The 15491-nt window shown below is 50.9% G+C and overlaps 1 protein-coding gene across 1 annotated transcript in view; it reads right to left on the bottom strand.

The window, feature by feature from the left end:
• LOC124551184 overlaps positions 1–15491 on the bottom strand; it is a 128942-nt gene that overhangs the window by 29934 nt on the left and 83517 nt on the right. The window contains exon 5 of the mRNA XM_047126172.1: positions 4571–4801. Coding sequence (XP_046982128.1) covers positions 4571–4801 — 231 coding nt within the window. The remainder of the gene's footprint in view (positions 1–4570; positions 4802–15491) is intronic.

The following is a 15491-nucleotide window of genomic DNA, read 5'->3' as shown; positions in this document are numbered from 1 at the left end:
ACATTTTACATACAAAGGAAACAACACTTTTTCAGTTGTATCAATGTTCATTCGTACCAGTAAAACAGGATTATACAATTCTCTAGGGCTTCTGCTTCACATTTTACAAGCCCATACCATTTTTTAGATTAATACCTCGAACATTTTCTCTTATATTTTTGTTGGATGACCTACAGGGTAATAATCATAATATTGTACAGTTGGATGGAGACTACACACATCAATATGTCTTATTTTTGTGTTAACAATATCTGCTTTAGCTCTTAATTTAATTGTATTTGTACAGTCTCCACAAAGCATATCTTGGATTCAGTGGTTCGCCAACTTTAGATAACTGTACCAATTCCTCAAGTTCTTTATATACTGCTGAGTCAACCGAACATCTCTACAAAATTACATCTAGAATTTCGTTCTTCTCTTCTTATTGTTAATGGATTTTGATACAAACCATCCATTTATGTCATTAATCGTTTCAGTTTTAAAACGTTTTCTAAATTTTGCCAAAACCAGCCATGTTATTGATAAACAGTATTGGTTTCTTTACAAAACCATCTTCTTTAGCTCCAGCTGTATTTACTTCACCATCGTTAAGAGCATGTTCAATATTATTAATACTTAAACTATTGAACTGAACTTTACTATAATCTTCCTATGCTTCCTATACTTCTTTTTGCTCAGGACAACAATCCTTCTATTACATAAATATTTAGATCTGTATATAGCCATACAAACACCAGAAATTGTTAAATATTTACCTAACAGAAGAATTGTTGTAATTAGCAAAAATAAGTATAGGAAGATTATAGTAAAGAACAAACAGTTCAGTTCAATAGTTTAAGCAGTAATGATATTCAACATTCTCTGAATGGTGGGGAAGTAAATATAGGTGGAGCTATAGTAGATGGCTTTGCAAAGAACCAAAAGCTGTTTATCAATACCATGGCTGTTTTTGGAATGATTTCAAAAAATGTTTTAAAACTTAAATGGCTAACAACGTAATCGAGATTAATGGATGATCTACATCAAAAGCCATTATCAAAAGTATAGAAGAACGAAATTCTGGATATAATTTTGTAGAGATGTTGGAATGTGATTTAATTTTTAATTTGTTTTAAATTCCTATGGGGACAAACTTCTGAGGTCATTGGCCCTTATGCTTAAGCACAAATTAATCTCATTTAAAGTAACTTATGCCATGGGCACACACACACACACACACACACACCAATGCCTGAGGGAGAACTTGTAGCTTCAATGGGCAGAGCTGTGGAAACTGTGGCAAGGCACCTCAGACCATGTAGCTACCCCACATGGCTAATTAGATTAACTCTGCTCTGTATAAAGACCTTAAGAAATTGCTACAATTACCTGAAGGTGTCAATGATTGAGTCCAAGAGAGAAATTTTAAGGAGTTTGTACAAACACAATTAAATTACAAGCTAAAGCACATGGTGTTAACATGAAAATACGATATATTGATGTGTGTAGTCTCTATGCAATTCCACAATATTATGATTATTGCACTGTAGGTCATCCAACAAAAATATATAAAACATGTTGATGTTGTTATTCTAAAAATGGTATGGGCTTATTAAATGTTAAGTAGTAGCACCTGGAGAAGTGTATCATCCTGTTTTACTGGTATGAATGAACATTGAAACAAATGAAAAACTGTCGTTCTCTTTGCATGTAAAATGTACAGAAGAAAGAATAAATAAACGTTATCACAATGATGATGATGAAAGACATTCTATTGGAACTTGGACAACTGATGGAGTAAATAAAGCTGTAGAAGAAGGATATAAGATTTTAGAAATTTACAAAACGTGAAATTGTAGAAATAAAAGCGATGTGCTGTTTAAAAACTGTTTGAATGGCTTTATTAAAACAAAATTAGAAACCAGCCCCCATGAGTTTGAAACTAATAATATGTATACACAATGTGTAAAAAACGTAGTTATTGACTTAGGTGCTGCTAACATACAAGAAAATCCAGGAAAGCGAGCTGCTGCTGAGATATATCTAAATTCGCTATGCGGAAAATTTGGCCAACGAAAAATATGAGTAAAACTGAATATGTGACAGATTTAGAACAATTTTATGAGACTCAATAATAATAATACAAACTTTATTAATGGCAATATGGTTTAGATGAAACACAGTTATGAGGATTATTACACAGCAGGCTACAACTAAATTTTTTATATAACATTATCGAATGTGAACATCAGAATACTAGCCATGAACATATGGTATGCTTGGTACCGAAAAATGACATTCAAAATCAATTAGTAGTTGGGATTTTCGACTTATTGAAGTACAGGATATTAAATTGAGACATAAAGGAATGAAGAAACGTAAAAACAATGGTAATGAATTTCATGACCTAGACTTATTGTTCTGATTTTTTCACAGTAAACCAGTGTTGGAGGGTCGTTGAACACTGAAAAAAGTAGAAAATATTAAATTCATTTTATGCAATAATCTCGTGGGAGATGGCCATTCCCCTCTGGATTTGATAATTACAATGCATTTTTTAAAATTAGTTCTAATGTGTTCAAAATGCCTATTACTTTAAAGTAGAATGGTTTCGTTATATACAGATTTCAATTAGTGTACTCAAAATTGGCCTGGATTTATATATATATTACTAAGTGGGTACACTGGGCGCACCTGACACGTTTTTAATGCATAGCCTTTTTATGAATGAATTAAATTAATTGTGTTATATACGAGTAATATAATCACTTGTATAAGATAAAAAAGCCAAAGCTTTGTAAGGACTAACGTACCATCGCCGTTTTTACAATTGTCGGCATAGATTCATTTGTCAAAAATGAAATATAGCCCTAGAATTAGGGTTTGTCACGTAAATATAAAATAGTTCATGGATCTTGCAGAGCTCACAACCGAGTCGGTTGTGTATGGTCCAAATTTCAAGCTATGCCTCTTAACAATAACGCTTTGTAGAAAGTTATTATCTCCCTAAACTTCTGCACACCTGTGTGTAATCAACTGTTTGATAATAACATAAAGTGTAGCACAATAAGGCTGGTGTTGGATCTAGTGGGCGTGTCTTGAAGCAGTGTAGCTCAAGGCGCGCAAATTACCAGATTTGATTGTGACATTTTCATGGGTATATAGTCTTCTATCAACACAACGAACGTAATTGGTGTTTGCGTCTTCAACGAAGGTTTTACGTGCTTAACATTAAATATTTAACACACCTACTCACTTGTAATCAGACGTTTGAAGTTCTTTTATACATAAGAGTTGGAGTATTTAAAGAACTGTGGGTGTGTTGGTTACTGTCCTGCAGTACTAGATTACGTGCAGCGAGCGTCATGTCACAAGATAAGCACTAATTACAAAACAAGTTCCACAGTTGAGGAAAAGTGTGGTAACCACAAATTCTCTTTCAACCGAAACAGCAGCAGCATCATATTAAAACCAGAATTATAAGTATATGGGAAATATATTTGGAGTAGCTGAATGTAACATTCGTCATAATCCGAAGGCACTTGGTTGTTTTCAGCTTCGGCCGGAATTTCTCAGCACGTTCCAAAGCTATACGGCATGGGAGAGAAAACACACACACACACACACACACACACACACACACACACACACACACACACAATTTTTTTTAGTTTTTTAAAAATGGGATGCTATAGTTTGACACTTATTTTCTGATAGCGGCTATCGAGACGAATCCAATGACATGTAACAGTAAGGTCTTCGAAGGTCACCAAATTAGTATTTGGTTTCTTGGTCAGAAATAAAGAAATACGTGTTTCAGCATTTTTGGTAATGTAACGCGTATTAGGGTGAAGTAGGGGATGAAAGCTTTTTTGAAAATAAATCATTATTAAAGAACCACTAATGTATTTTAAAGCTAAATCTATGAAAATTGGTATTTCACTTCTCATTTAGATGCAGAGAAATAAATGTTAGGGAATAAAAGTTCCTATGGAATTACGTCCAGAAGAACGCAAAAAGTATGATTTGCAAGATCCTTGTACTCCAGTTACCAATAACTGGATTGGACAAACAGGTCATTGGGCCAGGTGCTATTCTGTACGTCTATCGACTCAAGTCGGACGTAATGGGGAGATATATTAGCACCATAAGCCAGAACGGTCTGACAAATAAATCGAAATCAGTCTTAAACGTGCAACGTCTTCAAATCTCTTTGAGAACTCGTGACGAAATTTTTCAGTGACTGGAACGAAGGTAGTCATGTCTGGTCCAGAAGTTGCGACAAATTTTCCAAGCCATTAACTTGAAGGAGGTTTTTGCATACGATTAACTTTTGTTTAATAGCATTAGTCTTGTCCGCGATATTTGTTTAAAATCATTTTCCCCTGCATTAAAAGATTTACTGGAACCAAATAATTCGTTATGCCACTGTTCTATTTTCCCTTAATTCAGTTTCCAATCTAAACACATTATCTTTGTGTCTGGTGTTGTGGGGTGGTGTAATAAGTCAGTTAATTTGTCCCGCGCGGCGTGCACCGCAGAGAGCGTGTGGACCGGACGCGCCACCACGGGAGGCCGGGGGGCGACGTACCTGCGTGTTGAGGCCGACGTAGATGAGCGGGTTGTAGCAGATGGAGGACTTGGCGACGAGCGCCGGCACGACGGCCAGCCCGGGGCTGACCAGCCGGTGGTCGCCGAAGGCGATGAGCAGCGCCAGCGCCGAGTAGGGCGTCCAGGCCAGCAGGAAGGCGGCGATCATGACGGCCACCATCAGCGCCACGCGCGACTCGGCGCGCGTCGCCCGGCCCGACCGCAGCGTGTTCTGCAACAGCGGGCGGGGGCCGCCTGTCACCGGGGCAGGGGGTGCGGGCCGCTACCGGGACGACGGGGCAAGTAGTGGACGCCTGTCACCGGGGCAGGGGGTGCGGGCCGCTACCAGCACGACGGGGCACGTAGTGGATGCCTGTCACCGGGGCAGGGGGTGCGGGCCGCTACCAGCACGACGGGGCACGTAGTGGACGCCTGTCACCGGGGCAGGGGGTGCAGGCCGCTACCAGCACGACGGGGCACGTAGTGGACGCCTGTCACCGGGGCAGGGGGTGCGGGCCGCTACCGGGACGACGGGGCAAGTAGTGGACGCCTGTCACCGGGGCAGGGGGTGCGGGCCGCTACCAGCACGACAGGGCACGTAGTGGACGCCTGTCACCGGGGCAGGGGGTGCGGGCCGCTACCAGCACGACGGGGCACGTAGTGGACGCCTGTCACCGGGGCAGGGGGTGCAGGCCGCTACCAGCACGACGGGGCACGTAGTGGACGCCTGTCACCGGGGCAGGGGGTGCGGGCCGCTACCAGCATGACGGGGCACGTAGTGGACGCCTGTCACCGGGGCAGGGGGTGCGGACCGCTACCAGCATGACGGGGCACGTAGTGGACGCCTGTCACCGGGGGTGCGGGCCGCTACCAGCACGACGGGGCACGTAGTGGACGCATGTCACCGGGGCAGGGGGTGCGGGCCGCTACCAGCACGATGGGGCACGTAGTGGACGCCTGTCACCGGGGCAGGGGGTGCGGGCCGCTACCAGCACGACGGGGCACGTAGTGGATGCCTGTCACCGGGGCAGGGGGTGCGGGCCGCTACCAGCACGACGGGGCACGTAGTGGACGCCTGTCACCGGGGCAGGGGGTGCGGGCCGCTACCAGCACGACGGGGCACGTAGTGGACGCCTGTCACCGGGGCAGGGGGTGCGGGCCGCTACCAGCACGACGGGGCATGTAGTGGACGCCTGTCACCGGGGCAGGGGGTGCGGGCCGCTACCAGCACGACGGGGCACGTAGTGGACGCCTGTCACCGGGGCAGGGGGTGCGGGCCGCTACCAGCACGACGGGGCACGTAGTGGACGCATGTCACCGGGGCAGGGGGTGCGGGCCGCTACCAGCACGACGGGGCACGTAGTGGACGCCTGTCACCGGGGCAGGGGGTGCGGGCCGCTACCAGCACGACGGGGCACGTAGTGGACGCCTGTCACCGGGGCAGGGGGTGCGGGCCGCTACCAGCACGACGGGGCACGTAGTGGACGCCTGTCACCGGGCCAGGGAGTGCGGGCCGCTACCAGCACGACGGGGCACGTAGTGGACGCCTGTCACCGGGGCAGGGGGTGCGGGCCGCTACCAGCACGACGGGGCACGTAGTGGACGCCTGTCACCGGGGCAGGGGGTGCAGGCCGCTACCAGCACGACGGGGCACGTAGTGGACGCCTGTCACCGGGGCAGGGGGTGCGGGCCGCTACCAGCACGACGGGGCATGTAGTGGACGCCTGTCACCGGGGCAGGGGGTGCGGGCCGCTACCAGCACGACGGGGCACGTAGTGGACGCATGTCACCGGGGCAGGGGGTGCGGGCCGCTACCAGCACGACGGGGCACGTAGTGGACGCCTGTCACCGGGGCAGGGGGTGCGGGCCGCTACCAGCACGACGGGGCACGTAGTGGACGCCTGTCACCGGGGCAGGGGGTGCGGGCCGCTACCAGCACGACGGGACGCGTAGTGGACGCCTGTCACCGGGGCAGGGGGTGCGGGCCGCTACCAGCACGACGGGGCACGTAGTGGACGCCTGTCACCGGGGCAGGGGGTGCGGGCCGCTACCAGCACAGCGGGGCACGTAGTGGACGCCTGTCACCGGGGCAGGGGGTGCGGGCCGCTACCAGCACGACGGGGCACGTAGTGGACGCCTGTCACTGGGGCAGGGGGTGCGGGCCGCTACCAGCACGACGGGGCACGTAGTGGACGCCTGTCACCGGGGCAGGGGTTGCGGGCCGCTACCAGCACGACGGGGCACGTAGTGGACGCCTGTCACCGGGGCAGGGGGTGCGGGCCGCTACCAGCACGACGGGGCACGTAGTGGACGCCTGTCACCGGGGCAGGGGGTGCGGGCCGCTACCAGCACGACGGGGCACGTAGTGGACGCCTGTCACCAGGGCAGGGGGTGCGGGCCGCTACCAGCACGACGGGGAACGTAGTGGACGCCTGTCACCGGGGCAGGGGGTGCGAGCCGCTACCAGCACGACGGGGCACGTAGTGGACGCCTGTCACCTGTGCAGGGGGTGCGGGCCGCTACCAGCACGACGGGGCACGTAGTGGAGGGGGTGTGGCAACTAACCAGCGTGGCTGCGGAACTCTGGCAGAAATATGAAGCACACTTCCTACATATGTAAACTACTACCAGGAATAAAAATACTGTGGGACCACAGTATAATTCAAAGGATTTGGTGGTGGTGGTGGAAGGATCGGTATAAAGGGCAGTCAAGTCAAAACCGAACACCCACAATAATACACAGACCGCACGACAGGTGGTCCTCACCGTGTCACCGCTGTGGCAGGGGCGCGGTGGTGGGCCGCATCACAGGTGCACGCAGTTACTGGATTGTCAGCGGGCAGGTCTAGCGCGTGCGCCGAGCTGTCGACACGTAGACGAGCAGAGTAAAGCAGAGAGGAGTGGTTCGTTTCCTGGCGGCCGAGGAGCTGGACTACGCGGAATTCACCGTCGCGCGTCCGCTGTGTATCGTGAACACTGGCTTTCCAAATGGTTGAAATGCCTCTGAGCAGTATGGGACTTAACATCTGAGGTCATCTGTCCCCTAGACTTACAACTACTTAAACCTGAGGGCCGGCCATTGTGGCAGAGCGGTTCTAGACATTACAGTCTGGAACCGGACGACCGCTACGGTTGTAGGTTCGAATCCTGCCTCGGGCATGGATGTGTGTGATGTTAGGTTTAAGTAGTTCTAAGTTGTAGGGGACTGATGACCTCAGAAGTTAAGTCCCATAGTGTTCAAAGCCACTTGAACCATTTTTTTACACCTAAGGACATCACACACGTCCATGCCCGAGGCAGGATTCGAACCTGTGACCGTAGCAGACGCGAGGTTCTGCACTGAAGCACCTAGAACCGCACGGCCACCGCGGCCGTCACGACCTCCTCCTTCGACTACAGCTGCCCTCTGTTCGCCCACTCCCTCGAGTGTACGACCACGCCAAGTCCGCAGTGCCATGAAGACACTTTGCAGAAACTGTGGCTCGCCATAAGGTCAAAACGCCCAGGAATGGAATCATCGTGTTGCACGATAACATCTGCTCCCACACTGCCAATCGAACGTACGCTACGCTTCAGCGATTTGGTTGAGAAGCACTGCAGTATCGTTCGGACGGGCCGAATCTTTCATCAGGTGATTTTCACATTTCTTTTGATTTGAATAAAGACGTGAATGGACGTCGGTTTCAGTCGAACTAGGAGAGTGCAGGACTGCGGTAAATGTCATAAGGCGTGTGGTGGTTACTTTTGAACGGAAACCTTCAGTGGTCCCATCGCGATGGGTGGTCGGTCATCATTTGAGTGCCCCCAATACAGGGAGTCTGTAAAATTATAGGAAACAGCCACAGGGCGAGCCGTAAATGTTTTAAGCCCAATTGTTGGGGACGATACTGCTTCGTTATTGCACCTTGGTCACGAGCTAAGGCTTTACAATTTACATGGCAACGGCCACTTGTCACTGTCTGTGCGCAACAGGCAACAATACCGTAGTGTTGCTACTGCTAGGCGCTGCCTGCTCAAAGCGTTTGGCGAGGATATCCAACTGTCGCTAACGAAGGATGGTTGGTTGGTTGGTTTAAAGATTAAAGGGACCAAACTGCATAGGTCATCGGTCCCTTGTTTCATAAACACACAGAGCACAGTGAAATCATTCATTTGTCATTCGAAGCACAAAAGAAAAATTCCAGGGGAAGAAAAACCCCAAGGTCAATGGTAAGACAACATGGAAAACGGAGCACAGCAACAAAAACAATATAGAGAAGAAAGGCAGAAAGAATTTAAAATTGTACAGCAGAGGATCGTGGCTGGCTGATCACGAAAATAAAAGGATGAGCTACCCACTCTGCAACACGTTAAAACCTCCAGCCTAAAAGATTAGGGTGGAGTCGAATGACAACACAAAACTAAGTAAAAGATACAGCACAAAAGAGGGTGATGCAATAAAATTATATGGAACTATAAAAGCCGCTTGCGCGAATAAAACTTAAAACCCGATCTGCCATAGAGACATTGTCACCTAAAAGAGATGATAAATCACCCTGGAGATTAAAAGTTCGCCTGAGAGCAGTTAAAATAGGACATTCCAACAACATATGGGCCACCGTCATGTTTGCACCACAGCGACAATGAGGGGGTCCTCTCGACGCAGCAGATGGCCATGCGTCAGCGAAGAGTGACCAATGCGGAGCCTACAGAGAACAACAGAATTCCTGCGAGGGGCCCGCATGGAGGAACTCCACACAGTCGTGGTCTCCTTTACTCGCCGCAGCTTGTTGGGTGCAGACAGACTGTGCCATTCGTCTCCCCACATCCCAAAGACCCGACGGCGCAACACCGATCGGAGATCAATTGCCGGGAGGCCGATCTCCAACGTCAGTTTGCGGGTAGCCTCTTTGGCTAACTTGTCGGCGAGTTCGTTTCCCGCTATCCCAACGTGTCCCGGGGTCCATATGAACACCACCGAACGTCCACGCTGTTCAAGAGCGTGAACGGACTCCTGGATGGCGACAACAATGGGATGGTGTGGGTAGCACTGGTCAAGAGCCTGTAGACTACTGAGAGAGTCACTGCAAATGACGAAGAACTCTCCAGTACTGTTACGAATATGCTCAAGGGCACGAAAAATGGCTGTTAGCTCTGCAGTGTAAACACTGCAGCCTTCTGGCAAGGAGCGCTGGTCTACATAGTCCGCATGAGCATAAGCGTACCCCACACGGCCATCAACCATCGAGCCATCTGTATTGATAACCTCCGAGTCACGGTATGCGTCTAGGAAAGCATGAAATTGGTGGCGCAAGACTGCAGGAGGTGGTGGTGGTTAGTGTTTAACGTCCCGTCGACAACGAGGTCATTAGAGACGGAGCTCGGGTTAGGGAAGGATTGGGAAGGAAATCGGCCGTGCCCTTTCAAAGGAACCATCCCGGCATTTGCCTGAAACGATTTAGGGAAATCACGGAAAACCTAAATCAGACTGCAGGAGGAACTGAATCTTTTTGCCATTGTGAGAGGTCCAGCTGAAGCTGCGGCCGACGAGTACACCAAGGTGGTGTATGTGGGTGGACCTGAAAAGCAGAGGGAAGATGCAAAGACTCGAGTTCACTAAGGAGTGACCAAACACGGATCCCAATTGTATAGCCTGATCGCGGCCGCCGGTGTGGGATATGGACTGCCGCATTAGCGAAAAGGAGACGGTAGGTAGGGTGACGGGATGAACAACGGACATGGGCAGCATAGTTGTCTAAGAGGAGTTGACGCCGGACGCGAAGTGGAGGAACCCCAGCCTCAGCAAGTAGGCTATTAACAGGGCTGGTGCGGAGTGCTCCTGTCGCCTGTCGAACCCCACAGTGGTGAACGGGGTCCAGCAGTTGCAATGCTGAGGGCGACGCTGAGCCATACGCCACACTCCCATAATCGAGTCGGCACAGCACGAGGGCTTTGTAGAGCTGCAGTAGCGTATTAAGATCTGCACCCCAAGTTGTGTTGCTGAGGCAGCGGAGGGCATTCAGATGCTGCCAGCACTGACGCTTGAGCTGACGAAGATGTGGAAGCCAAGTAAGCCGGGCATCAAACAGCAATCCCAGGAAACGGTAAGTGTCAACAACCCTGAGCATGGCATCCTGAAGATAGAGCTCAGGGTGGGGATGGACAGTTCCACGCCGACAAAAGCGCATAACACAAGTCTTCGCAGGAGAAAAGTGAAACCCATAGGCTAGGGCCCACGCCTGCGCCTTGCGTATGGCTCCCTGCAACCTACGTTCTGCAACACTAATGGTGGAGGAGCTGAAAAAGATGCAGAAATAGTCAGCATATAACGTGGGTGAGACAGACGACCCTGCTGCTGCTGCAAGGCCATTAATGGCCACAAGGAAAAGTGGCACTCTCAATGCAGAGCCCTGTGGAACGCCGTTTTCCTGGACATGAAGTGAACTATGGGATGTGCCAAGTAACACGCGGAATGTCCTAACAGATAAAAAATTCTGAATAAAAATGGGTAGAGAGCCCTGGAGACCCCACCCGTGCAACATGGCGAGAATATGGTGCCACCACGTCATGTCATAGGCTCTGGAGAGGTCGAAAAGACGGACACGAGGTGTTGTCGCCTGGAAAAAGCAGTGCGGATTGCAGACTCAAGGAAGACCAAAGTTTCGGCGGTGGAACGGCCCTGACGGAAGCCGCTCTGGCACGGAGCCAGAAGACCGCGAGATTCGAGCAGCCAACACAGCCGTCGACTCACCATATGTTCCAGTAGCTTGCACAGAGTGTTTGTTAAGCTGATGGGCCAATAGCTATCCACATTAAGCGGGTCCTTACCAGGCTTCAGCACCGGAATGACGGTACTCTCCCGCCACTGCGACGGAAAGACACCATCGCCCCATATGCGGTTGAAGATGGCAAGAACACATCGCTGACAGTCTGGGGACAGGTGTTTGAGCATCTGATTGAGGATGCCATCTGGCCTAGAGGCTGTATCGGGGCACTGTGCCAGGGCGCTTTGGAGTTCCCACAAACTAAATGGGGTATTATACGCCTCAGGGTGGCGAGAAGCAAAACAAAGCCGTTTGCCTTCCTCCCGGCGTTTTAGCGCGCGAAACGCGGGCGGGTAATCCCCCGACGCAGAGGCCCGAACATAGTGCTGTGCGAAATGCTCGGCGATTGCATCGGCATCGGTGGATAGCGCCCCGTTGATGGTAAGCCCTGGGACACCTGTAGAGTGCTGCAATCCAAAGAGGCGCCGAATCTTCATCCGCACCTGGGAGGGTGAAGTACAGGAACCAATGGTGGAAACGTACCTCTCCCAGCACTCCTGTTTCCGCCTTTTGATGAGCCGCCGGGCCTGAGCACGGAGACGTTTGAAGAAAATAAGGTTCTCCAGAGACGGGTGCCGCTTATGTCGCTGAAGAGACCGCCGACGTTCTTTAATGGCTTCAGCGACCTCTGGAGACCACCAAGGCACTGACTTTCGCCGGGGGCACCCTAACGAACGAGGAATGGTACGTTCCACAGCGGAAACAATCGCTGCAGTCAGTGTCTCAACCGCTACATCGATGGTACCGTGGGGGAGAGATGCAACAGTGGCAGCAGGGGAGAACGTTTCCCAGTTTGCCTTGCTAAATGCCCATCTAGGCAAGCGTTCATGTAAGCGACGCTGGGGTAGTGAAAGGAAGATGGGAAAATGGTCACTACCACACAAGTCGTCATGGACTCTCCAGTGGACCGATGGTACAAGCCCTGGGCTGCACAACGACAGATCTATGGCCGAGAACGTGCCATGCGCCACACTGAAATGTCGGCGGCGCCAGTGTATAACAGGCAGAGGTCGAGTTGGGAGAGGAGAGTCTCGACATCTCTGCCTCGGCCAGTAATCTTCGTTCCACCCCACAGGGGATTGTGGGCGTTAAAATCCCCCAGGAGAAGAAAAGGCGTGGGATGGTGGGTGACAAGTGCAGCCAATTCGGTCAGGGAGACTGTACCACCTGGAGGGAGATAGACACTGCAGACGGTTATGTCCTGGGTAGTCCTTCCGCGGACAGCCACAGCTTCCAATGATGTTTGAAGGGGCACAGGAGCACTATATACAGAGGTAAGGACATACACACAGGCTCCACCTGACACACAATTGTAATTGCTACGGTTGTAGTAATAACCCCTGTATCCACGAAGGACAGGGGTCCACATTGCCGGGAACCAGGTTTCCTGGAGGGCAATGCAGAAAGCAGGTGTCATGCTTAGAAGCTGACGTAACTCAGGTAGATGGCTAAAATAACCGCCACAATTCCACTGGAGGATCGTACAAAGCGTGTCCTGTAGGGGCATGAAGGCACTGAAAAGGCAAATTACTTCGCAGGGTCACATGCTGCCACTGACTGAGTGACGGACGTTGCTACGTCCATCGTTTCTGAGAAAACGGCGAGATCCAGGTCATCAGGGGACGCAAAGAGCTCGACCTCATCCTCAGAGGCTGAGCTGACAGGAAGCAGTGGTGCGGGAAGCACTGGGTCCTTATCCTTCTTAGAGAGCTTCCTCTTCTCTCTCTTGTCTTTCGGAGGAGGGTTGCCATGCTGGGAGGGCTTTCCTGACGCATTATCAGGACAGACGAAGAGCGTGAAGCCCTTCGACCAGCAGCTGGTGGCTTCTTCAGCCACTGGCTAGTGTCTTGTGAGACACTGGGGAAGTCCTTGGAAGGGACTCCCCCAAGGGATCCCTTCCGAAGAAGTGAGGCCGGAGGAGGCTGTTGCGTCCCCGGCTGAGCAGCCGGAGAGGGCTGTCGCTTCTCCGGCTGTGTAGCCGGAGAGGGCTGTCGCCTCTCTGGCTGAGAGGTGGGGACTGACGTCCCTGGGTGTGCGGGGCGCACTGCTCCCAAACTGAGTGTTTTGGGAGTAGTGGAAGAGAGAGTGGCCCCCACCTTTGGTGGGGCAGGCGTAACGTGACTGTTCGGTGGGCCAACTGTGAAAGGAGTCTTTGCAGGAACTGATGGCGGCAGTGTTACAGCAGCATAATTCCTCAACATAGGTGTGGGGTTCAGCCATTCTAATTTCTCCCTCGCCTCTTGGTAAGTTATACGGTCCAGGGTCTTAATTTCTTGTATCTTCCGCTCTCGCTGGTAGACTGCACAGTCTGGCGAGCAGGGAGAATGATGCTCCCCACACTTAACGCAGGTGGGAGGCGGAGCACACGGAGCATTGGGATGCGAAGGTCCTCCACAATCTCGACACATGGGGCTGGCAGTGCATCTGGAGGACATGTGTCCGAATTTATAGCGCTGGAAGCATCGCATAGGGGGCGGGACATAGGGCCTGACATCGCACCTGTAGATCATGACCTTGACCTTGTCGGGCAAGCAGTCGCCCTCAAAGGCCAGGATGAAAGCACCGGTAGCGACCCTATTATCCTTGGGTCCCCTAAAACCACGACGAACGAAGTGTACACCTCGTCGTGCCAAGTTCTCCCGTAGCTCGTCATCAGACTGTAGCAGAAGATCTTTATGAAAGATAATCCCCTGGACCAAATTTAGTGACTTATGGGGAGTGACGTTAACGGGTATGTCACCAAGCTTCTCACAGCTGTGCACAGGAAGCAACTTGTATCAAAATGGCCCCGCTCCACATTTAGGAAAGCGATGCCACTTCCCCGAACTTATCTTCAAGATGGGTCACAAAGAACAGAGGCTTAGTCCCCAAAAATGAATCCTCATCAGTTCTGCTGCACACAAGGTATCGCGGTGAATACGGCTCCTGTCTGTCCGCAGCCCTGCGTTCCGCCCATGGCGTGGCTAGGGAAGGGAAAGATTTGGGGTTATATGCCACAGCGCTAAATTCTGTCTTACCACTCTTAGAGACGTTGGTGGTCGTGCGGCCACCGGATTGAGACTTCACCCGCTTCATTGCGGGGCATCCGCGCCGATGCCACCCACTCCGACCAGGGGCTCTCCCCACGGGCGCCACCCAGCCACAGCAAAGGCCACCTGGCAGGATGGCCGTTGCCGGGGGTCCTGATGCCCCATAGAGACGAGCAACTACTCCTTGGCTTACGTGGCGAGGTGTCAGCTCAGGCATCGGCAGTACGATCCCTGTGTTGTCAGGGGGCTACAACCTAGAGGGTACATGACGACCCCACCACAACGGGCTGGCTACCGTGCTGGATGTAGGGTGCCATGGGAAGTCCATAGGTATTGTGGGTGCAGATGGTGACGCACTAATGATGTAACTTACACAATCGATCAGGGGTGTATGCCAAAAATAAGGGATGGAAGGTGTAGTTACGACACCAAGACGATAATGAGTACCAAGGTCTTAGGGCACAGAGGACTGACGGGGCACCACGTAATGTGTCCTTCCCCAAAAGGCTCGTACTGCTGTTGAATTTGGAAAAATGGAGGTCAAACCCCGATGGGGACCATCACATTAAAAGCCGATACAGTTGAGACTCCTTTTAGTCGCCTCTTACGACAGGCAGGAATACCACGGGCCTATTCTTACCCTCGGACCCGCAGGGGGTGTACGCGTCGGTAACGGCGGAAATTCGCGAGGGGTAGGGGGTAATGTTGTCCCGACATCGCTTAAAGCTGGAGACTGACTGACAGCTGACTGCGAAGTTACTATGTCTGTTAACGTTAAAGGAAGACCTTTTTGATAAGACCACGTCAGAACAGTAGCACAGCCCGGGCAATCAGATCTGAGACGTCCGTTTTCGTTACGAAGAAAACAAGTTCCTTCTTGCCCTGTGTACGTAACATGAATTCGGTAACCGCAAAGAGCTAAGTGGGAAGGAATATTCTTTTTAACGCACACGTCCACAGTCCGGATACCATTCTAACACTGGAAGCGACGTTGTGCTGACCAGCGTTCCCATCGGATATGCCGTATGACTACAAACGGAAGTAACGCTGTTGTCAGAAATGAATCGTCCACTCCAGGAGGAAGGCTATA

The sequence above is a fragment of the Schistocerca americana genome, chromosome 9, assembly GCF_021461395.2.
Source record: "Schistocerca americana isolate TAMUIC-IGC-003095 chromosome 9, iqSchAmer2.1, whole genome shotgun sequence".
Lineage (NCBI taxonomy): Eukaryota > Metazoa > Arthropoda > Insecta > Orthoptera > Acrididae > Schistocerca > Schistocerca americana.
Note: the sequence above shows the minus strand (reverse complement) of the source record. Positions and strands in the feature narration are given on the sequence as shown.